General features: G+C 38.2%; 2 protein-coding genes across 10 annotated transcripts in view; one reads left to right on the plus strand and one right to left on the minus strand.

The window, feature by feature from the left end:
• Positions 1 to 23,548, plus strand: part of LOC129777929 (mpv17-like protein) — a 505,117-nt gene that overhangs the window by 205,516 nt on the left and 276,053 nt on the right. The gene's annotated exons all lie outside the window — the stretch shown is intronic.
• LOC129781428 (uncharacterized) lies at positions 8,202 to 13,414 on the minus strand. Its single transcript, XM_055789173.1, has 2 exons — positions 10,132 to 13,414; positions 8,202 to 9,292 (listed from the first exon to the last, which is right to left on the minus strand). Exons 1-2 carry the CDS (start codon positions 13,412 to 13,414, stop codon positions 8,202 to 8,204), a joined length of 4,374 nt encoding a protein of 1,457 aa, XP_055645148.1.

A 23,548-nucleotide genomic window follows, 5' to 3' on the forward strand; every position in this document is an offset into this window, starting at 1 on the left:
CACTGATTCTGGAAATGAATTTATCGTGCTTCCAGTTGTTGGTGATAATAAGATTCTGCAATTTATTTTTGATAAAATAGCCGGTCTTGGGTTGAATCAAATAAACAATGTTCAGAATCGACAGAAATGCTTCTTGGATTTCTTGTTGACAAATATGACCGAAGATTTTTGTGTGACCGAATCATTAACTCCACTTTGGAAAAATGAAGCTTTCCACACAGCTATCGAATATTCTATATTTATAGATAACACTCAAAAACCATTTGATTATGAATTTGAGGAAGTCTCTGATTTTTACTAAAGCAAATTACCAATCAATTAGTTGTAAGCTTAACTATATCAACTGGCAGGATTTATTTAGAAGTGTGGAAAACATTGAAGTAGCAGTGACGACTTTTTACTCAATGATCAATGAAATTATAGAGCAGGAGATACCAACAAGACGAAAAAGGAGAAATATGAACACAAAATATCCGATTTGGTTTAATCAAAACATAAAGAATCTAAAAAATAAAAAACAGAAGGCACATAAATTTTATAAGAAATACAAATTTGACGCTAATCTCCGAAAATATCTGAACATTTGCGAACAGCTCAACTCAACTGTTAAAAGCGCTTTTGAAGATTACAGCTTAAAAACAGAGTCGGACATAAAATCTAACCCGAAAAGTTTCTTTAATTACATAAAAAAAAATTAAAAAGCAATGGTTTTCCATCACGCATGCACCTTGACGATACCGTGGGGAATGACCCAGAAAAAATTTGCAACCTCTTCGCAACATTTTTTCAAGAAGTTTATATTGTAACAGCTGAGGAGGACCGAGATCGTTACTTCTCTGCATTTCTTCCAGAATTTCCATGTGATGTTGAAGTCAGAAAACTAACTTACATTGAAATTTTTGACGCATTAAATAAGCTCGATGTCTCGAAAGGGCCAGGTCCTGACGGAATTCCACCGGTTTTTATAAAAAATTTGGCATCTGAATTAACTCATCCACTTTCATGGCTTTTCAATACGTCATTGGAATCAGAAAGGTTCCCAAAAATATGGAAAAACTCTTTTCTTGTACCAATATTCAAATCCGGTAGTAGATCCGATGTAAGAAATTATCGTGGAGTAGCAATTATTTCTTGCATTCCAAAAGTCTTTGAAGCCATAATAAACCAAAAACTTTTTCAACAACTAAAGACACGAATTGCGAATAAGCAACACGGTTTTTTCAAAGGACGATCAACAACAACAAATTTGCTGGAATTTATCACATTCACTGGATAATGGTTATCAAGTTGAAGCTCTATACACTGACTTTAGTAAGGCTTTCGATCGTGTTGATATTCCCTTACTCCTTCTTAAACTTCAAAAAATAGGGATAGAAGTCAAGCTATTGAAATGGCTATAATCATATTTGACTGACCGCACCCAAATGGTAAGACTTAATGGGGAAATTTCAAAACCAATATTTGTTACATCCGGAGTTCCTCAAGGCTCTCATTTGGGACCACTTTTGTTCATTTTATTTGTTAATGACGTTTGCGTTTTTCTTAACAGTGTTAAGGCACTTATCTACGCAGATGATATGAAACTGTATATGAAAATATAGAATGAAGAAGACTCTCAAACATTCAAAAATGAAGTTGACATATTTTATAATTGGTGTACTAAGAGTTTATTACAGCTCAATGATAGGAAATGCACTTTGATTACTTTTACAAGAAGAAGAACACCATTGAACAATGGTGTTATACTGGGTAATCAACCCATCAGTAGATGTCAACGAGTAAGGGATTTAGGTGTGATCTTAGATTCGAAACTAACCTTCGTGGATCATTATAATACAATCATCCACACGAAGACAGAATTGAATCTGTACAGAAACAATTTTTGTTATTTGCACTTCGTAAACTAGGCTGGTCTTCATATCATCTACCTCCATATGAAGCACGCTGTATACTAATCAATATTAAAAGCCTAAAAGTACGTCGGAACTCTGCCATGATTCTATTTATTATTGATATCATATCACAACGAGTGGACTCAGAAGAAATATTAGGAAACCTAAATTTTTACGTACCGATTAGGAACCTGAGAAACCCTAACATTTTTTACAGAGATTATCGAAGAACGAATTCTGCCAAATATTTGTTTAGATATAACATTCATCTGACAAAATCGTCTTAATGAACAAAAATTAGTAAAATAGTCGAACAAAAACATAACCTTAAAACATAACATTAAACACATCGGGATTCTCAATTCGGTTTCTGAAGCGTAGTGATGATTCTCCAAAGTCATAAAACTGCTCTACGGATGAAAAGGTTCTGATCATTTCCGTGACCGGCTCATGTTGACCATACGAGGAACGAAGTGCAAACGGTTGCAGCAAAAACGAGGATCGAATATAGTTCTATTAATCGTATGATGAGCCTCTGTAACGAACACAGTGAAACAATTGATGTAACCATGTCAAGGTCAATGCTCAAAGACTATCTGAATAGAATAAGATATCGTTAAATTTCACTGTAATATTTGGGCAGCATATTTAGTCTACGCTGGTTTGACGAAATAAATAAATAAATAAAAAAATTGATTCTGTAACTTGTTAAAGTCGTCTTTTAAATTAAACGTATAAATTATCCAGCCAGCTCCTCTTTAGATTTTTAGTTTTAAGTAAGTAGTTTTAAGTAGTATTAAGAATGTATCGGTCTACAATTTAGATTGACGACAATAAAAAAAAAAAATTGAAGTAAAATGGAATCCTGCACTAGTAAAAAAATAACGAAGGACATGTATTCCAGAGAAAATTGTCTGGAATATACTTTTTTACGTGCATAAATTATGGTTTATTTGATTTGTAATGGAGCTGATGCTGTTTTGAAGGTTCAATCTGAAACGAAAATATGAGTCGGAACATGCGTCAAAAATGGAAGGATATCGTCCAAATCATCAATCAACTCGCACGCATTGGATCATCGTGAGCTCCAAGCTTCTTTTCTTCTTTTCTTGATTCTTTCACTCGAAAACAAACTCAAGTTCAAACAACAAATGGCATATTTTCATTTTACCCATTTTCTGACATTGAGAATTTCTCAAGTGTCGACAACTAGGAAAAATGTTGATGCACTCCAGTCGATTAACGCTCATTTTTCTCGCAGATTTTGGTACATCAAAGCTCAGATGGAACTCATTGAAACGCAGTGTGATTTAGAGCTGCGTGAAACTTTTGAAAACTGTTATGTCTTGAATTTCTTCTCCAGATTTGTTCCAGAAGCACGATTTTCAGAAATAATAAAACATACTCATTTTGTTACTTCTTTGTTTGAATCCAAAAATATTTGTTAGCAATTGTTTCAGTTATGCAACGTGAAATTAAAGCCAGTGGATCAAGAAAAGTAGTTCGAGTGAAATCGAAACGTTGTTGGAGTATGTTTGTATTTAAGGATTTTCTATATTGAAACAAATAAAAAAATTTTAATGGGCTGTATCTAGGACACGACCGCAGCTTTCGACGTAGAACTACGGAATTATATTATTCAATCCACTTATTTATCACTTTGGATATTATTTTAGAATGCATCGAGATTTTTGTGATATTATTTTAGCTATTTAATTTTTTATCAGTAGACTCGAAGAGTCGAGTAGAGTCGGAAGCTATCAGCGGTTCTCTTTTATTTGGTTCAACTCGCATCAGATTTTCTTCTTGCAACTCAGATATCGATCACAAACTATGAACCCTTTTGCTCCTATATTCCGCTTGAGATGTGATCGAACCCCACACATGCAACATTCCAACCCTGCTGGAATTTGAAAGCATACTTTCGCGAAATATACGTTTATCTAAATAAATGCAGTGTATATCTATATTCCAAAATTCTGGATACTCTTCCATATTCGCACTAGCACGAAGAGTTCTCGTATGTTGCTCTTCTTTGTCGTAGCACACCTCGATACGGAGGGCTTCCTCTCCTTGTATTGAGCGCTGTGTGTATGTGTGTGAAATCAGCATTAGGCATGAATGATATCCGCTCGTTGTGTTATGCTAGCTCACTCGCATCTGTGTTTTCATTCTTATCTATTTTTGGTTTCCGCCATGAGAAAGAAACTCTATTCCATACTCCTCCTTCACCCGACAAGAAAACAATCTTCTCCCGCTCGACGCTCTCCGGCAACCATGTTGCTTCGATGACCACCAAACGAGAAGTGGTGTGACCGCAGGTTAGGTTAGGTTTTGTATTATATAGACTTTGAACTTTTTCAGTTCATTCGTCTCTAACCTCGAAAAGGCCATTGGAAATCTTTACTCTACTCTAGCACTACACCTCCACCCTCATTGTCTTGAGAAAAGCACTCGATCCCTCGCCGTCCAGCCCGTCCAGCAACGATATTGTCCACTCGGTGTCCACGCAACGAATGGTGTGGTTTCAGGTAAGGTAAGGTATTATATTATAGAGACTTTAAACTCTTTCAGTTCATTCGTCTCTAGCCTTGAGAAAGGCCCTTTGAAAACTCTACTCTACTCCAGCACTACCACCTCCACCCGCTTGCCTTGAGAAAGGTACTCGATTCCTCGTGTGGTTTCAAATCGCGGATGGCTTATTTAAACGGAATATGTTGAAAACGGGCAGAAACGAATGTGTCAGTTGCTCGTTATTAACAGCTCTGTTCGGGAATGCACACAAATCTGCAGAACGAATGTATGGGAAAATGGGAATGCTTCCAGTTTTCATTAATTTAAACTGTTTAAGCATTAGTCGATTGTACTGTATAGTGTATCAAACGAATCTTAGAGAATTTCCGATTCCATTGGTGTGCAAAGTATCAGAATTTGTTCACTGTGAAAATAGTTATTAACGTTAACTTTATTTCACAAAAACGTGACCTGTTTTCTGATTTGGCACCCTTCCTTCCGTCAAAAATATTGTAGATATTTTCTGAAGATGGAAAGAACGTCCAATTTAATCGCGATAACGTATTCATATTATCAAGTATATCTATAATTCTGTCAGTGAAATCGCGACTGCTCTCAGCAGAGAAATTTGGAGCGAATAAAAGTGGTAACACTGCAGTAGTAGTTCGATGTTCCCCTTCACTCTCATTAAGTTTCGTGGTCCCATCAGTACTTGTTCGGTTTCTTAGCAACGATAAAGTTCGGTCTGCAGGAGAAGCGTGTGGCAATTGTCACGTTATTTAAGTGCGGGAAAACGTCAAAACAGATCTACGAGCTGCTCAAAACGTTTTCTATCAGCAAACGATTCGTGTTCCGTACACTACAACAGTACAAAGGAACAACTGATGTCGGTGATAGACCCAAAAAGGGACGTCTGAGGTCGGCAGGGCTGTATAATGTTATTTATGTTTTTCATGAACGTGTTCAGCGCAATCCTTTTGCGGAATCAAGAGCGTTCATCAGTCGAAATGAATTGGATAAACTGATTGGTGCGTACATCGATGTGTCAGTCATTTTTTGACGCCCAGACTGAAGCGAGTATGTTTGGAACGATGCAGAAAGCTCCTAGAACAGTTAAAAAAACGAGACTAGCAACAAACCTACCAGACTTTATCTTCACAAATGATTGGCCGTTTTCCAAGACATCGGATTATTCACTTTGGGCTAAGTTGGAGGAGCGTGCCTGTGGACGTTCTGGAATGGAGTGGATTTACCAATCGTTAAAAAAATTATATCTGCTGCGATTAACGATTGGCATTAGCGTTTTCGACTCTACGTGAAGAAGAGATGGTCGAATAATTTTGCCAAAAATGATCATTCTGGATACTTTTATGCCTTCAATGAAAGTTTTGTATTTTTATCTCATTTTGTTCTCGAGTTATGAATTTTACAACTTACTGAATGTTTTCCAGTTTGAAATAAAAAAGTGAGTCAAAAAAGTACCAGTTAAATACGTACATTTTACATTTCGTTATGAAAAGTAGTGAGAACAAAATCATTGCGGCCCGCGGCTATAATAACATTTGTGATTTTCGCTTAAAGTTATGATTTTTTGATTCTCAAAAATCTTCCAAGGAAAGGAAATTTGGAAAATCGTTTTTTTTTTTTAATGCCAAATGACTTAAAATGCATAAAACATCGAGATCTGATGTCATCTAAAAAAAAATCGTCCTTCTGGGACTTAGCCTGTGTAGTAATGAAAGTATGGAAAAAATAATTATCGAATTTAAAGAACCGACCATGTACATTTTGTTTAATGGCCCAAAAATCAATCGAACATGTTGTTGTACACGTACATTTTGTTTACTGACCCAAATGAGTTGTGCAAAATTTCAGCCCAATCGAACCTGATTTAGTGGTGCCTCAAAGCACTCAAAGTTTCCCAAAAGGTCGATTTTTTAGATGAGATCTCGACGTTTTTTACGCATTTTAAGTCATCTGGCATCGAAAAAAAAAATATTTTTTCCAAATTTCCTTTACTCCCCCATTTTCGAGAATCAAATAATCATAACTTCAAGCGCTTTGAGGCACCCCTAGATCATGTCCGATTGAGCTGAAACTTTACACAGGTTATTTTTTGGGCCAATAAACAAAATGTACATGGTCGGTTTTTTGAAATTTGACATAACCATTTTCGCTGCCACCCTAAAACATACAAACAAATACAAATACAAAAATACAAACAAATGAGAACAGAGCACTCCTGGAATCGAACCATAACAGAACGAATCAATAAAGATTACCGGGACCAACAAAGTAATAACCAAACAGGACGGAGCACTGTGAATAATTATTGAGAAATTAAACAATCGCACATTCACGGCTTCAGGTCAGGGAACTCAACTGTTTACGGTACGCAAGATACACATTCATCCTCGAGGGCATATATTGAAACAGACAAACAAACGATTGAACCAAACGGCGCCATGGAATAGCTCCTGTAAATAACTGTTAATACTGTCGATGCTGATCTCAGATCGTCTGGGCAGGTTTCCGTCGCGCGTTGAACTTTCAATAGATTACACAAACACCGCGTTTGATAAGTGCACATTGGTTTCGTTGGCTAGCGACACTCTTCGGCACTGCGGTAATTGGAAGGTAAACATTGCTGTTCGCTCTAGACAATTTCCTGATAATCGGATAGCTGGGGCGCGGTAACTGGCTACCGTCTGTGAATCGCAGTGTAAGACGATCCCCAACCAGCGAGCTCGTGGCATGTGGTCTAACTCGATGGGTAGCCACAATTCCCATGCTACTGTTTCCCGTGTTTGCGTGTGTCGACTTTTTATGAGTCATATAATGTTTCAGTTTCAGCTCCAGACCACAGCGCGCGCGGTGCCTTTTCTGGGCCTCTCTCTACCTCACACGTCGTCTAATACCGGTCCTGGGTGCGGGATTTGTGTGACCCTTTTTTATGTTGGCCTTTTTGGTTGGGATATTTTACTGAATGCAGGATTTTAGAGGTATCGGTTTACGCGTAACATCCAAGCGAGACGTATCTGACAGCTACGAGAAAGAAACTATCCGATTCTATGAAATTATGTTCAACTGCAAGCTTTCATCAAAACACAATTTAAATATCTAAGGTAAATCATGTTGGTTTGTCCAGTCGAAATTATGATCTTTGTTTGTCCGCTTTTTAAATGCTCTAGTTCAGCGCACCTGTGTCAAATCAGGTATTCAAATGTTTCAAAACATATAAAGTGTTGTATTCCAACCAATATCCTCCTTATAAACCCGTATTCCAGCGGGTGGTGGGTGGTACAACACTGATGGTGGCAATTGTACAGCAATTCCAACTATTCCTCTGGGGTTCCCTGATTGCTTCCACTTGGTGGTTGAATAAACTTCACAGATTTCACAGCACAAAATACATTTATTCTTACAAATATCAAACTACATTTTTTATTTTACATTCAGGAATATGTCTTAACAATTACTTATACTGCACAAAAACTGAACAACAATGTTTTTTTTTATTCTCCTCTCTCTCTATTTACAGACATGACAAAAAAACAAAGCAAAAAACAAAACAAATTCTAACTGACTCTCACAAGTACTTCTCTCGCGTTATTGTTTCACAACTGGGAACTCAGCGCTTTATAGCAAAGTAAGAGCCAGGGATGTACTGTTGGGTGTGTTGTTGTTTACTCGCAGACATCCTCACCCACCCTGAAATACCATATTTCTGAAATGACACAAAAAACCTCTTCGACGGGAAAGGAATCTGGGAGCAACAAATTTACGTCCAAAGGCTTAATTGCTGGGTTCTTCGATTGGCAAAACGCATAATTTTTCCACCGGTCGTTTCAATATTCCTGCAGATGTTTTAAGTGTCACCACCCGCACAATTCCATCATCCCCAGGATGTACCTCCATAATTATTCCCATTTTCCACCGCATAGGGGGCTGATTGTCGTCTTGAATGATTACCAACCTACCAACTACGATGTCAACAGGTGGTTTCCATCGCTTCATCCTTCCTTGCAGCTGGGCCAAATAATCTCTACGCCATCTCTTCCAGAAGTCTTGTAGCCGTTTCTGGATTAACTGCCAATAATTCAAACGATTAGTGGGCATTGTTTCCACATTTTCTTCCGGAATCGCCTGTAAAGAAGTTCCTATGAGGAAATGGGCCGGTGTCAACGGTTCCAAGTCATTCGGGTCCTCAGACATTTGTGTTAACGGTCTTGAATTAAGGCATCCTTCCACTTGAACGAGCAATGTGCTCATATCCTCGGGAGTCGCCACACTCTCACCAAGAACCTTCAATAAATGGTTTTTTGCTGATCGTACGGCTGCCTCCCACAAGCCTCCGAAGTGTGGCGCGCTAGGTGGATTAAAGTGCCATTGAATCCCTTGATTGGAACACTCCTTGTACACTTGATTTCGGTGGCTGCTATCTCTCAGCAATTTCAATACTTCCCGAAGTTTATTGCGAGCTCCGATGAAGTTGGTGCCATTGTCGGAGTAAATATCCGTACACATCCCTCTCCTTGAGATAAATCTCCGCAGCGCTTGCAGAAACCGGTCGGTAGATAAATCACTCACCAGCTCTAAGTGTACTGCCTTGGTACACATACAAACGAAGATCGCTACATAGGCCTTCACTGCTGGTCGTCGCGGGGCTAATCTTAGATAAAGTGGTCCGAAGTAGTCAACGCCCGTTCGTGAGAACGGACGAGATACGGTGACCCGTGCCGATGGCAGCTCTCCCATGAACTGCTGGATTGCAGACGGTTTTGATCGATAACACTTTTGGCAGTGATGCACAGTGTAGCGAGCGAGATTCCTTCCACCTAATGGCCAATATCGGAGTCTTATTGCTCCTAGTAGCAGTTGAGGTCCTGCGTGAAGCAACTTCTCATGATAGTGTCTTATAATCAATCTCGTAAAATGGTGCCTAGCGGGCAAAACAATTGGATGCTTCTTATCTTCGGATTCTTTAGAATGCTTTAATCGTCCTCCAACTCTTATCAATCCATCCGTAGATATATATGGGTTATACCAGCGCAGCGGAGATTTGCGTGGAATCGTTTCACCTTTAGAGAGGGTTCTCCATTCCGGATAAAAACATTCTTGTTGAACCTTCGAAATCAGCAATCTTTCTGCCTCTTTCAGCTTTTTATCAATCGTAGCCAATAAGCTGTACGTCGTATCAAATCGACGAAAGCTCCAAACTTCGCGAAATACCAATCATTTGAGTCCACCTTTTCTGAAGCCACGTTGGTTGATATGACTCGGCGCCTTTCCTCATCACCTTCGTCAGCTACTAAATTTTCCGGGAATGTCGGCCAATAATCGGGACCCTTCTCTAACCATGCTGGACCTTGCCACCAAATTGTATTGCCGATGACGTCTTCTGGGGATATCCCCCTAGAAATCAAATCTGCTGGATTGTCAACTCCTGCTACGTGTCTCCAATGACAACCTTCGGACAATGTTTGAATTTTCGCGACTCTATTGGCGACGAAAACATTCCAATTAGATGGTGAAGATGCAATCCAATGTAGAACACACGTCGAATCCGTCCAAAAATATGTTTGAGCTGATATCCTCGTAGAATCATGAATCTTCTCGAATAACAATACCGCAAGAAGTGCCCCACAAAGCTCTAATCTCGGAATAGACTGCGATTTTAATGGAGCAACCCTTGATTTGGACGATAGCAACCTAACTCTTATACTTCCACTCGAATCCATGCTCTTGATGTATACACATGCTCCATATGCTTTCTCAGACGCATCAGAGAAGCAATGTATCTCGACCAGAATTGGATCTGGTATTATAACACAGCGTTCAATCCGGATTTCATTTAGTAGTGAAAGCTGTCGGTGATAACTGCGCCAGATCTCACCCACCGTCGAAGGTACCGGGGTATCCCAATTCATCCTTTCATCCTTTTCATCTTTCAACGTCCACAACATTTGCATAAATATCTTGGCTCTTGTAATAGTAACTCCCAGGAGTCCCAAAGGGTCGAACAGCGTAGCTATTACCGAAAGGATTTGTCGCTTAGATAGTGCTGTGGTTGTAATCGGTAACGGAATATTGAATTGAAACTTTAAAGTGTCTGTTTTCGGCAGCCAAGTCAGGCCCAGTGTCTTCACTGACGGATCTGGGTCCAAATTAATACCCTCCAAGTCTCGAATCGCTAAATTTTCCTCTTTGATTCCTTCTAAAACTAATTGAGAACTCGACGCCCACTTCCGGAGGTGAAACCCACCAGCACTCATCATTTTATCGAACTGCATCCTCAACTCGATGGCCAAATCCGCTGCATCCGCTCCGGTAATGATATCGTCCATGTAGGTATCCTCACAAACTGCCTTGGCTGCCAGAGGAAAACGACTGACTTCTTCCATGGCAAGCTGCTTAAGTGTACGAGTAGCAAGAAATGGTGCAGGTTTAGTGCCGTACGTGACCGTGCCCAGCTCGTAGGTCTCTGGCTCGTCGTCGGGAGAAGATCGCCAGAGAATCGATTGCAGTGGTTTATCCCTTTGACAGATGTTTATTTGCCTGAACATCTTCTCTACATCGGCAACGAGCATGATCTGCTTCGTGCGACACCGAAGAATTATTGATCGTAGATCTTCCTGAATCACTGGCCCCACCAGCAATCCGTCATTTAATGATACTCCTGTCGAAGTTTTACAAGATGCATCAAAGACAACACGTAGTTTTGTGGTAGTGCTAGTCTCCTTGACTACCGGGTGATGAGGTAGATAACATCGTTGAACCTCATCAGAAACCTTATCAACCCTTCTCATGTGACCGAGCTGAAGGTACTCCTGCATGAACGCCAAATACTGATCACGTAGTAGAGTATCACGCAACAGTCTTCGTTCGGTTCCCTGCAAACGTCTTAGTGCGATTTCTTTCGATTTTCCTAATCTACGAAGGACACCCTCATCCTTGGGCAATGTCACCGTGAATCGGCCATCTATTCCACGCTGTACCGTTCGTTCAAAATGTTCTGCACAGCGAGTTTCTTCCGGCGAATAATAGTTTGATACTCCAATCTCTTCATATTCCCAGAATCTTGCGACCAATGACTCCAAGTTTCCTGATGCAGATATGTTGCAGTTGACTTGAATTGATTGACTCGGTACTAACAAACCTCCACACACTACCCAGCCGAAGACTGATTCATTCAACGCTGGTAGTCTCTCACCTAACGTAATTTTTCTACCAGTTCCGAAAAACTCGAAGAATGCTTCGATGCCCAAGACAACGTCCACTCCTTTCGATTGGAAGAATGCAGGATCAGCCAGCTCAACACCGTTTGGAATCGACCACCCTTCCGTATTAACCGTTAAAGTCGGAAGATTCACTGTGACCTTCGACAGAATTAAAAAATCCATGTCCCTCGAGTATTCGGACACTCGCGACCGTACCATCGCCCGAATTCGGTATTTGACTTCTGTAGCTGCTTCACCTATTCCTAGAACCGATATATCCACTCTTTCTCGGCTGACACACATCCGCTGACTCAGCCGTTCTGATATAAAATTACTCTCGGAACCTGAATCCAATAAAGCACGAGCGGGGAACACCTGACCACTATCATCCACCATCAAGACAACAGCAGTAGCCAGTAACACCTGAGAAGAGAACTGCTGCGTTGTGCAAACGGTTTTGGTTGACACATTTGCTGTTTGGGTTGAAGTTGATGCCTTTGATCCAGATTCCTTGCCCTTTGCAACCACCGTACCCTTCATGAAGCCTTCCCTTTCTGTCTTGAAGCATACCAATGTATGGTGTCGACCCTGGCATTTTCGACAGGAAAACTTGGATTTACAATCCTTCGCCTGATGTCCTACCCGAAAACAATTGCGGCAAAGCGAATGGGTCCTTAAAAGTGCGTCTCTTTCCGCTACCTCTAGCCGATGAAACACTTGACATTGGTACAATAGATGCTCGCCCTTACAGGCCACACAACGCCCTTCGAAACTCTGCATGCTGCTATAATTGGTTTTCGTAAACGCTGTTCTCGGTTTCGAAAACTGTTGGAGTGGGTTTGGTCCTTTAACATCAACGGATTTGCTGGGAAGAGATTCAAGCATTTGAACACGTCGCCGAATGAAGTCCGTTAAGTCGGACAATGTATCTTGCTCCTTGGACGTAGAGAATTCCTCCCAGCCTCTGCGTGTTACCGGGTCAAGTCGTGCTGTAAGTATGTGGACAAGCAGTAGATCCTTATAGTCCTCCGGTTCTATGACTTGATCTAAATTTTTCACGACCCTCTCGAATCCCTCTAACAAGATGTGAAGTTCGCTGACTGATTCCTTGGTTAATGTTGGAAGCTTAAATAGCGATTGTACTTGACGTTTCCTCAACTGTTTACTGTTATCAAAACGCTTCAACAACATATCCCAGGCAATTTGATAATTGGCCCTTGTAATTTTCAGCGGATCTATCAGGCTTTTCGGTTCCCCCTGAAGACAACCCTTGAGGTAGTGGAACTTCTCCACCTCTGGTAACTCCGTTTTATGGTGGATGAGTGAAGTGAATAGATCTCGGAAACTCAGCCACTCATCTATGTCCCCATTGAATGAAGGTAAACTTATTTGAGGGAGACGCACGCGATCAACACCATAAACCACTGAATCGTTCATTCGAACAGACTGTTCCAGCCCCATTGGACCCTGCAGCTTCTTAGATTTATCTACGAGGAATGATTTGGCTCGATAATACCTATCACTAAATTCCTGTCGGTCCTTATCGTACGATTCCTCATCCGCGAGATAATCTTCATGTGCCCTAATCTCTACCAATGTATCACAAAACTTCTCCCATAGCTCATCTACCTTCTCTAACCGAATGTCAACATCTGTAACAGTTGCATTTTCTTCGTAGTATTCCACGAAACGCCAGATGTCGTTGAAAGAAGCCTGGACATCGTTCAACCTCGCTATGAGCAGCTTCAGCGAAGGAGCCTTCTTAGCAGCGGATATTACTGGCGGCATGTTGATGGAACGTTATCGGCACCGTTGTTGAAAAGGATTGAACGTGTTGGTAGATATCTATCGAAGTCCTAGCTCCGCTAGGCATATACTAGTGTAGTTTACCTTACAACGTAAACCGATGCACCCAATGTGATGTGCGAACAGTCTAGCGATGAGATTGTAATCGCCAAGCAATTTTTACTTTGTACTCCGATGGGACAGGTGTTTTAGCGAAGAGGTGGGGTATTTTATGTAATATTCCGTAAAATAACTTCGGTGGACATATACAGTTCCAACTCACCCGGAGAACTAATCGTCGCGCCAATCAATGAACCAGTAGAAATTGCCCAATTGCAACAATTAACCAATGAACCAGTATATGTTTACTTGTAGACCAATACACTCATTGATGTGCAGGGAAGTGGGTTGTATGAATGAATCGAAGAGGATACAAATTTATTTTAAAACGTGTATTAATCTTGCCTAGCTTCGGCGCATATACTATTCTAATGCACTCACCCAGGCAAAATTTCAGATGAACTTCCTCTTCGTATGCAGCACTCAATAAAACAGCGATGCAGGGTGGCTGGCCTCCTTATGGTGAACTTAGTGGGTGGTGGATCAATCAAAATGTTGGTTCACGTGGCGTTCCAGATATGTATAAGTGGATGTTCATGTAGCGCTCAATCCAACAATTGCGATTGTTGATTTTCAATCCTCGTTAACGATCCCGTTCTCGAAAACGTGAATTCCGGAAATGAACCAGTGTTAGTACCGAACTATGGTGCGAGCTTCGCTGGACATATAGGTATTATTTGCTCTAACTAACCTGAACAAAAATAACTGCCGGTGGGTGTCCAAACGATTGCAATTGTTCCTTTTTGTGATTTGTGCTGTGTAGTGATGGCTGCCGATCAATTATTCTTTTTGCGATAAATAGGTTGTCCTCAATTGCCAGTCCGAGTACTTGTTGGTGACGTTATAATGGTCAAATCCTTGGTTCTGATTCGTTGGATCCGGTTCGAAGGACCAAAATGTTGTATTCCAACCAATATCCTCCTTATAAACCCGTATTCCAGCGGGTGGTGGGTGGTACAACACTGATGGTGGCAATTGTACAGCAATTCCAACTATTCCTCTGGGGTTCCCTGATTGCTTCCACTTGGTGGTTGAATAAACTTCACAGATTTCACAGCACAAAATACATTTATTCTTACAAATATCAAACTACATTTTTTATTTTACATTCAGGAACATGTCTTAACAATTACTTATACTGCACAAAAACTGAACAACAATGTTTTTTTTTATTCTCCTCTCTCTCTATTTACAGACATGACAAAAAAAAACAAAGCAAAAAACAAAACAAATTCTAACTGACTCTCACAAGTACTTCTCTCGCGTTATTGTTTCACAACTGGGAACTCAGCGCTTTATAGCAAAGTAAGAGCCAGGGATGTACTGTTGGGTTTGTTGTTGTTTACTCGCAGACATAAAGAAATTTGTCCTTATCATGATTTACAGTAGTTTTATAGGTTTTCTGTCTAATCAAAACCTAGGGGAAATTGTGGTTCAGCAATTCGGATTTTAGCTTCCTGAAGCTTCATGTAGCTCTCCGATACCTCTTGCCGCAGTGCTTGAATTAAGCTATCAGAACCGGCCAAATCGGTTTCTCATTAGAGATGTTGATGGTGCTGCTCCCGATTTCCTTTGACAGAATATCCCTCTCGGGATCGTCATGTTTCCTCCCATTAGAAAATGGGACGATTCTGCGAATGATACGGATGATTTTAATGGATCCAACTCTTGCTTTATGTCAATCCAGACATTTCGGCGAGCCTTCCGGATTTGATTTCCCGAGGCGTGAGAATCGTTGGCCTTTCTGATAGTAGGAACAGCTGAAAATTAACTATTTTTTGTACTAATTGTATAATCTGGATTTGTTTAAATTCACCTATTCGTATGAGTTTTGGATGATATGATGTCTGCATGCATGGAAATATTTCATATATATTCCTTCGCAGTCGAGCCGCCGTAAAAAGGCCAGTTTCAAAAAGCAGCACAGAAACAATACATCCCGGGTAATAATTCCGTTATTTTAACTTTGATGGTTCACGAACTCCTCTGTCTCACGTATTATCACGTATTTACAAAAAAAAGTAGCAAAACACGTAATATTCGCAACAAAAAAACACTTGTAATGAATTGCTTTGCGATCGCTGCTTTCCGTCAAAGCTAAGATGTCATAGTTGAGAGTGTATAAGTGAATCGTGTCGTTACACACTTCGAGTCCAGATTACCTTGTCATAAACGTACCCTGGATCAAAACAACTAAAACAACGGAAAATGTAACTGGTCTTATACTAAATTGACACTTGTAAAATATTGATACATTTGTTAACGCTCAGCGCTTGAACACACACAAATAAAAATCATGTCCCATAAAAATATTACATATTTCAACCAACCATGTTAACAATTGATTGATAATTGAAAATTTGCGGAAAACTCTAAAGTAAAATAGGAACATTCGTAAAATTGACTTTCCAATTATTTTACAATTACATCGTGATAAGCGTTATTAGTCCATTTGATGTTTGCACTATCGAAATTGATCTTTGTTCTAAAGCGGAAATCGGTTTTCAGGTGAAAATGCGCATTCCTTTATACTTTTTGAATAGTAGTGATTTTTTTTTCTTTAATTTTTTACAAAAATTATGTGAATAGCTTTTACAATTTCCAACAAGTCCCCCATGGAATATCGTATTCGACAAAGTTTTATATCTTATTAAAATATCAACTTTTATCGAAGAGATTAACTTTCTATCTCTTATGATTTCTGAAATACATGGCATTTTGTATGGAATAAAACATTACACTCTGTCCAACTTCTATAAGACCAGGTGATGATCTTGCAGCTTTGTGTCATTGTAAACAAACAATGTTTCAATTTATATTCTAGTGTGTAGGTATTGGTGACAACAGCATGATTTTCATATGTATGTGTGAAAGCGCTGAGCGTAAACAAATGTTTTCTTTTTTTTTTCAACTGTCAAGTTTCTATAAGACCAGCTACATTTTTCGTTGTTTTAGTTGTTTTGATCAATAAATCTGGAAAATGCCGAAGGGAAAATAGCTTACGGAGAGAGAAGAAAGACAAACCGATGCAGTTCACCAACAAAATGTTGGTATCAGGGAAATTTCTCTTTGGATTGGACGATCCCATCAAGTTCGGCCCAATTATTTGGTGAATCCTCAAGGATACGGTAAGAAGTAAAGAGCTCCACGTAAATCGAAGCTCTCTAACCGGGATAAACGGGAAATAATTAGTACAGCTTCGAATACCTTAAAATCGCTTATACAAATAAAGCAATATTTCAACTTCTCAACTACTCGGGTGACAATTCGTCAAATTTTGGTAAAAAATCCTCACATAAAGAGGGTTTGTAAGATTAAAGCTCCTCCTTTTTTACCACCTCACATCGGAAGACGTCTGAGTTTTGCCAAAGCTCACATGAACCGGTATGTTGGTATGGTATGGTATGTTGTGACAAAGAATGTTTCCAAAAGAATACATTTTGCTATTACCATAACGAAAATTTCTTCAATGTGTAGGCTATCTTCACTGACAAAAAAAAATTCAATTTGAATGGTCCTCGTGGTTTCAACGAATACTGGCGTGATTTACGGAAGAAGGATCAGTATTTTTCAACCAGGAATTTTGGTGGAGGCTCGTGCATGGTTTGGGTGGGATTCTATACAACCGGAAAGCTCAAGATAGCTTTCACATCATTCAAGAATTACATACATATTCTGGAATCCTCTCTTCTACAGTTTTCGCGTGGATATCGTCACAAAAAAATCACATTCCAGCAAAACAATGCTATTATTTATACCAGCAAGTAAACTAAGCAATGGATTAAGGACCAAAAACTTATTTTTTGGGACTGGCCGGGTCACTCTCCAGACTTGAATCCTGTTTAAAATCTTAGGGGGGATCCTTGTACGCAGAATCTACACTGAGGGAAAACGATTGAAGAGCTCAAGGTCGCAATTTCCGAAAAATGAAAAAATTCCGAGAAATCTGTTCAGCAGAATTTGGTAAATAGTATTCCAAAACAAATTCTCAAGGTTATCAGTCTAAATGGTAAGGTTGCCAATTATTGACATGTAAATCAGCCGATCGTTTTGAATTTTTCATTGATAATACTTATGAATTTTGAAGGGGTCTTATAGAAACTGGACAGAGGAAATTATCATATTTAAGCACAATAAATAAACAAACAACTGTTTTGAACGAAATTGACGTTAAATACACTTTATTCTAAGCATTCAACAATGTATGAATGTATCTTGTTGAAATTCTAACTATTTTTAAGAAAAATGAATTATAATTTTTTAAATATTTTTTTTCAAAGAGTTTTCTTTCAATTTGTTTGATATAATTTAATGAAAAGTCAATTCATTCCCTACATTTAATTCTCTAACCTACATTTTGTAGGTCTTATAGTTTTTAAATGAAATTTTTGAACTTTTTTTTCGGAAAATATTAACTCAAAATCTATGAGATCTGCAAAATGATGGTTAAAGAAGGAAATTTTTTGTTTTCATTCAAAAATATCAAACAAATTTTTAAAACTAAATTTATTTGACAAAAAAAATATTTTGAAAATTAAAATTCATTTTTTCCAAAAATTTGAATTTTTTTTAATTCGGAAAAAAAATGTATAAATAGCCATTACAATTTACAACAAATCACCCATATATCGGAATATAGGCACTTTTACAGGGAAAGAGTTTTTCCTGCAACAACTGTTTCATGTTTTCTTTAAAAAATTACTATTAATGTTTAACTCGTAACATTTTTATGTATAAATTGTCGCGATTTACATTTTCTGCTATCTTTTCCCTATTTAAAAAACATGTCAAGGACATGTCAAACACTATAATTTACACAAAGAAATGTTATGAGAAGAACGTTATTTTTTCAGGAGTCTCCTACAAAACGGCATTACTACATTAGTGAAACTATAAAAGATAAAAAGTTGATGTTCTTGACAAAAGTTGTTATTTAAATGAGATCTAAAACATTGTCAAATACACTATACCGCTATCGACTTTGAACAAAATTAGGATTAGTATTATTTTTTCGAAGAAAACACGAAAAAGTTGCTATTGGAAAAACTTTTAACTGGTTGGAAATTTCAAGGGTTATTCAAATATTTTTTGAGAATTTGAAAAAATGACATTTTTAATAAAAATGAATTGTAATTTTTAAAATATTTTTAGTGTACTTTTTTTCAATAAAAAATTCGGTATTTTTTCATGAAAATCAACAATTTTTTATAATATTAAACAATTTCCTACATTTTATAATTTTAATTAAAGAAAAAAATGTCTCTTTTCAAAAAGGAGTCTAATTCTTTTTCGGAAATTTCAAATATGCAAAGTTGCTTAAATAACCAATGTTTTTACATCCACTATGTTTCTCTGCTATCTGAGGTGGTGCTGCCAACTACAGGCCGAACTCGATTATATACAGAGTCGATTGTATATGGTTCGATTATATACAGTTTTGAATTTCTTTTTCTTTATATTTCAAATATGACTTATTTCGAGAAAAAAATGTAACCTTTCAACGTTAAGGTGAAATTGAAGTGGCTATTATACGTACAGTGGGGTAAAAATAGTGATGTTTGAAGGTTTTGCTTAAATTTTCACCAGGAATTATTTATATCGATATTGCAGCGAAATTAAGAAAGATAGAAGTACAAACAAAAAAAAAAACAGAACAATTTGTGGTGCGACTAGGGAGCTTCAATTTAATTGATAGAAACAATCAAGTTTAATATGAATTTTGGAGATAAAATTGGTAATAACAAATTAAAAGTTACTAACTTTTAAGTTTTTCATTTCCAAAATGTTATTTGAATCTACTAATATAGATGTTCCACTATTTTATCCTATACTAAATTTCCTCATCTATCAAATGGAAACAACAGAATTATCTTTCGTAGTGTACTTTTCAATGTAGAGCCAGTTTGAGGCAACAGAGCCCGAAACAGCAAAAAAAAAGTTCTATAATTCTGTCATTGTTGGAATTCGAACATATTCTGGATATTTTTTTTTCATGTGAAAAATGTGTTTTTTGACTTTAAGGGGATGAATCAAAAATCTTCTTTTACATTCAAAAAACGAAAAATATATGCATGAAAAACGAATAATTTTTTTTGACTCGATTATATACATGATATGATTGAATACAGTGAAAACAAATCCGAGACTGTATATAATCGAGTCCGCCCTGTATTAAGACGAGTTTGCATGAAATTCGTCTAGTTCGATTTGAGCTGTTTTCATTTCATTATATTATCTGTATCAAACATGTATTTCATGTAACGGAGAAACATGTTATTTGCAAGTAATTGAAGAATCTTGAACGAGAATTGTATCTGAAAATAATTTTATATTATAAGTATTGGTAGAAGTACTAGGAACTTTATAGTAAAAGGAAATTGTAAATAGACAATTAGAAGATCAATCAATGAATAGTTTTGCGATTGAATCCGTAAAACGTAACGCTTAGAAGTATTGATAACAAAAAATTCGTTCTTGGCGGGACGAAATTTGCCGGGTCAGATAATAACTTCCAAAATGTGAAATCCAGATTACTAACGATTCTGTTTGTTACATTTTATTTAAGTTGGACATAAAAACGCATTAGTTTCAGATAATTTATATATTATGAGTGTGACCTAGTTACGATGAGTGTTAAGATTAGCAGGTTAAGATTGCATACTACACATGGCTATCAGAGAATTCTGCGATTACTCACGGTTGCCATTGGCACATTTCCTGGCTGAGCTATTCTCCCATTTTCTCTAAGATGCCAGAAATATATCGATACTTGAATATGCCCACAGGATGTAGAATTAACCATAAATCATAGATTAAAACAAAAATATAGAATGAAATCTAAAGCTAAAATACATTGAATTTCCCACCTGCAGAATAAATCACAACCCACCGGTCTGTTCGCATCTGATCCCGAGAAATCACATCTCTGTACTGCACTCGACTGTGACAAATGGTATTGAACAGTCTCAGCAGTTAGACAAATACCTGCGGGATCTACCCGTAGCAGGAAAATGCTTACGATTATACTTTGTGTTCGATGATTTATCTGCAGGATTTATGTTCCTAAGTATTTGCACGAAGTTCTGACAACAAAAATCAAACAAAAAAAAAACGAAACGGTTTCCACGTCTCTCCGGGCAAAAACCCCGTCGGAGCGAAAGCGATAAGATTGTGCCCGGACAAACCCAAACTATTCCAGGCTGGATTCAACAAACATTAACGAGAAAAAAATACCCAGACGGGATAACAAAACAACAGACTGATTGGAAACCTAACCTTAACTGTAGCGGATATCGATCTATCTAAATCTGTTTCATTGAAAAAATATTTATACACGCTGTTGTATTGTAGCAGTCTCCTGCCACGGTCGAATTGTTATGTGGACAGAATCTCCTATGGGGAGAAAAATGACAACGTGTTCTTTCCGCTCTACATGGGCTGCCTGAGCCAACGATTTGTCCCACCCAGACCGGGGACAAAGGCAGGAGCAGAGTGAATGAGAGAGCGAGTAAAAGCTGTGTCGCTGATTATCCTAGAAAAATAAAATAGAAACCTCTTCGAGGAATCATGCCTTGGCGAGGACGGACCGTAAAAAGAAAATCGTAAAACGCTTTATGAAGTAACATGCAGTTACCTATTAAAGAGTTTCGTACGGTTCGGTCCTCGGCCTCGCACACTGAGGACCATAAATTATGGGTTTTAAGTCGAACTAGTAAATTGAATAAACTTCTCTCTCTCTCTCTCGAGCGATAGAACGGGATGTTTATGTTCGGACGGAGAAGTACTTTTTCGTGTTCTCTGGGCATTGGAAAGGCTTTAATGATTGGAAACGAACAAATCACTGTAATGCGAGTGAACTGACGTATGATCGATAATGGTGGAATAATCCTTGTCGTGCCGCAGTGGACATGTCCACTCATCCATCTTTTGTTGCAATGAGCTGGGGATTGTCGCTTCATAGATATGTAAGTACGTTAAGAAATACATAGGGTTGAGCGCCCCGAACGAGCCTATCTTTTGTCTGAATCGAGCTGTATCAATTTCGGATCGGTTCATTTCGTCGTTACTGGTGGTTGTAAAGGGGACATGAACCACAACTCCCATTATATTTTGACATATTTCGTCAAGCTTTATCTCGATCAGTGGTACTGACATGTAAGCAAGTTGCGGTCTAAATTGAACTTTTCTATCGATGCTTCAGGCTGCATAGGTTTTTCCGATATTGTTTATAACACTCTGTTCATAATAACGGGTCTTTCACCAAGGCCCTGTCAACTATTTTTCAACAAAACACAGTTTATTGAGTTCAAATTTATTCTGGTTGTAGTTTTACTCTTATATTTCATAATTTTTTTTTTCATGTGACCACCATGGGTCCGTTTACAACGATCGATCCGATGTACCCAATTTTCCCGGCTTACTGGCATACACCAGTGACTTTACATAGTCCCATTAAAAAGAAATCCAATGACGTCAAATAGGTTGAACGAGACGGCCAATCGACAGGTCCATTTCTCGAAATAACACGTTCACTAAACTTACTTTTTAATATTTTGCTTGTTGATAAAGCCATTTGGCCAGAAATGAGCCTCATCGCAGAAGATGATTTTGTGATGAAAATAATCATTATCTTCAAGATTCGCAAGAGCCCAATCGTAGAAATTTCGGCACTTCATGTGGTCAAGTAGCCTTAGTTCTTGAGACAATTTGATTTTGTAAGAACGTGGCCCAGGATCTTTTCGCAAAATACGCCACATTAAGATTTGGGAGATGCCAAATTCTTGAGAACGTCGTGCAGCTGACTAATTTGGGTCATTTCGGATGGATTCACTTGCGGCTGCGATATTTTCGTTACTTGCGGGACGGCTTCTCGTTAGGCTGACCAAATTGTGCAGGATTGAAGACGGGACACGCCATCAAAAAAAAAATAAATAAACAAAAAGACAACTGCAACTTAGTTCGTTCCGTTTTTTTGCATGAAATATAGAATTAATTATTACAGCATTCAAAACATAGGCCATCACTAGCCACTACTTTTCAGCATCGCGAAAGAAGCGTTCATCTTTTGAAGCCAAAAATGAATCCAATACCATACAATACTAGTTTCAGTTCTGGAGTAAAGCGTATTCCACTGAAAGCGTTTTGTATCGATCGAAACAAATGATAATCGGAGGGGGCATGCTCTATGCTTTAAAGCGGGTGAATCAGAATTTCGCATCCGCTATTTTCCAAATAGTTAGAATAAATGAATAGACGGGATATTACTCTTGTCTGGTTACTTGTTGTTTTTAACATTGAAATCACCAGTTTTAAATCGTCGAACCATTCCCTACATTATCTATCCAACGGTGCAAAGTCATTATAAATTTACACAAGCATTCTATGCGCTCCAGCTGCTCTTTACTTCCAATGGAAACAGAAAAGCAAAACATGCCGCAAATTGTGCTCATGTGCAATGAAACTTGACATTTTCAACGCAGTAAATATTGAACTTGTTGTGAAAAACTCAAAAACTTGTAAAGAATATTTGGTTGACTTCACGATTTAGCAAAAATCAGCTGTTGCCGTCTAATATTAATAGCACCTCGAGCCATCGAAAGGGAATGAATTAGGTTGCACGCCCAATACATTTTGAAAAAAAAATTGAGCGGATAAGTCCTACAATAAAATCATGCAATCTAAAATTATCAGATTCTAATTTGTTCTCTACAGTGAAGGAATATTTAGATGATGGAGAGACTTGCAACTTTTCCGTCCAAATATTGTTCTTCGTATGAAAAATCCTTTCAATCTACGTGGTACTGCCAGGCAGACACAAAATATGATCAGTAAACTTCACGAATTCCTTACGCTCTAGAAACTCGTTCGCAATTTAGCATTAGCATTAGCATTAGCATTGAGCAAGTTGCACAATATCGTAGGTGGTACGAATTCAGAACTATTAAGTTAAAAGCTAGCCTCCATCCGTTGCTGATGATTAGTAATATCTCTTAGATGAAGGTATGCTTTCTTTTCTTT

The sequence above is a fragment of the Toxorhynchites rutilus genome, chromosome 1 (assembly GCF_029784135.1).
Source record: "Toxorhynchites rutilus septentrionalis strain SRP chromosome 1, ASM2978413v1, whole genome shotgun sequence".
In the NCBI taxonomy this organism is placed as follows: domain Eukaryota; kingdom Metazoa; phylum Arthropoda; class Insecta; order Diptera; family Culicidae; genus Toxorhynchites; species Toxorhynchites rutilus.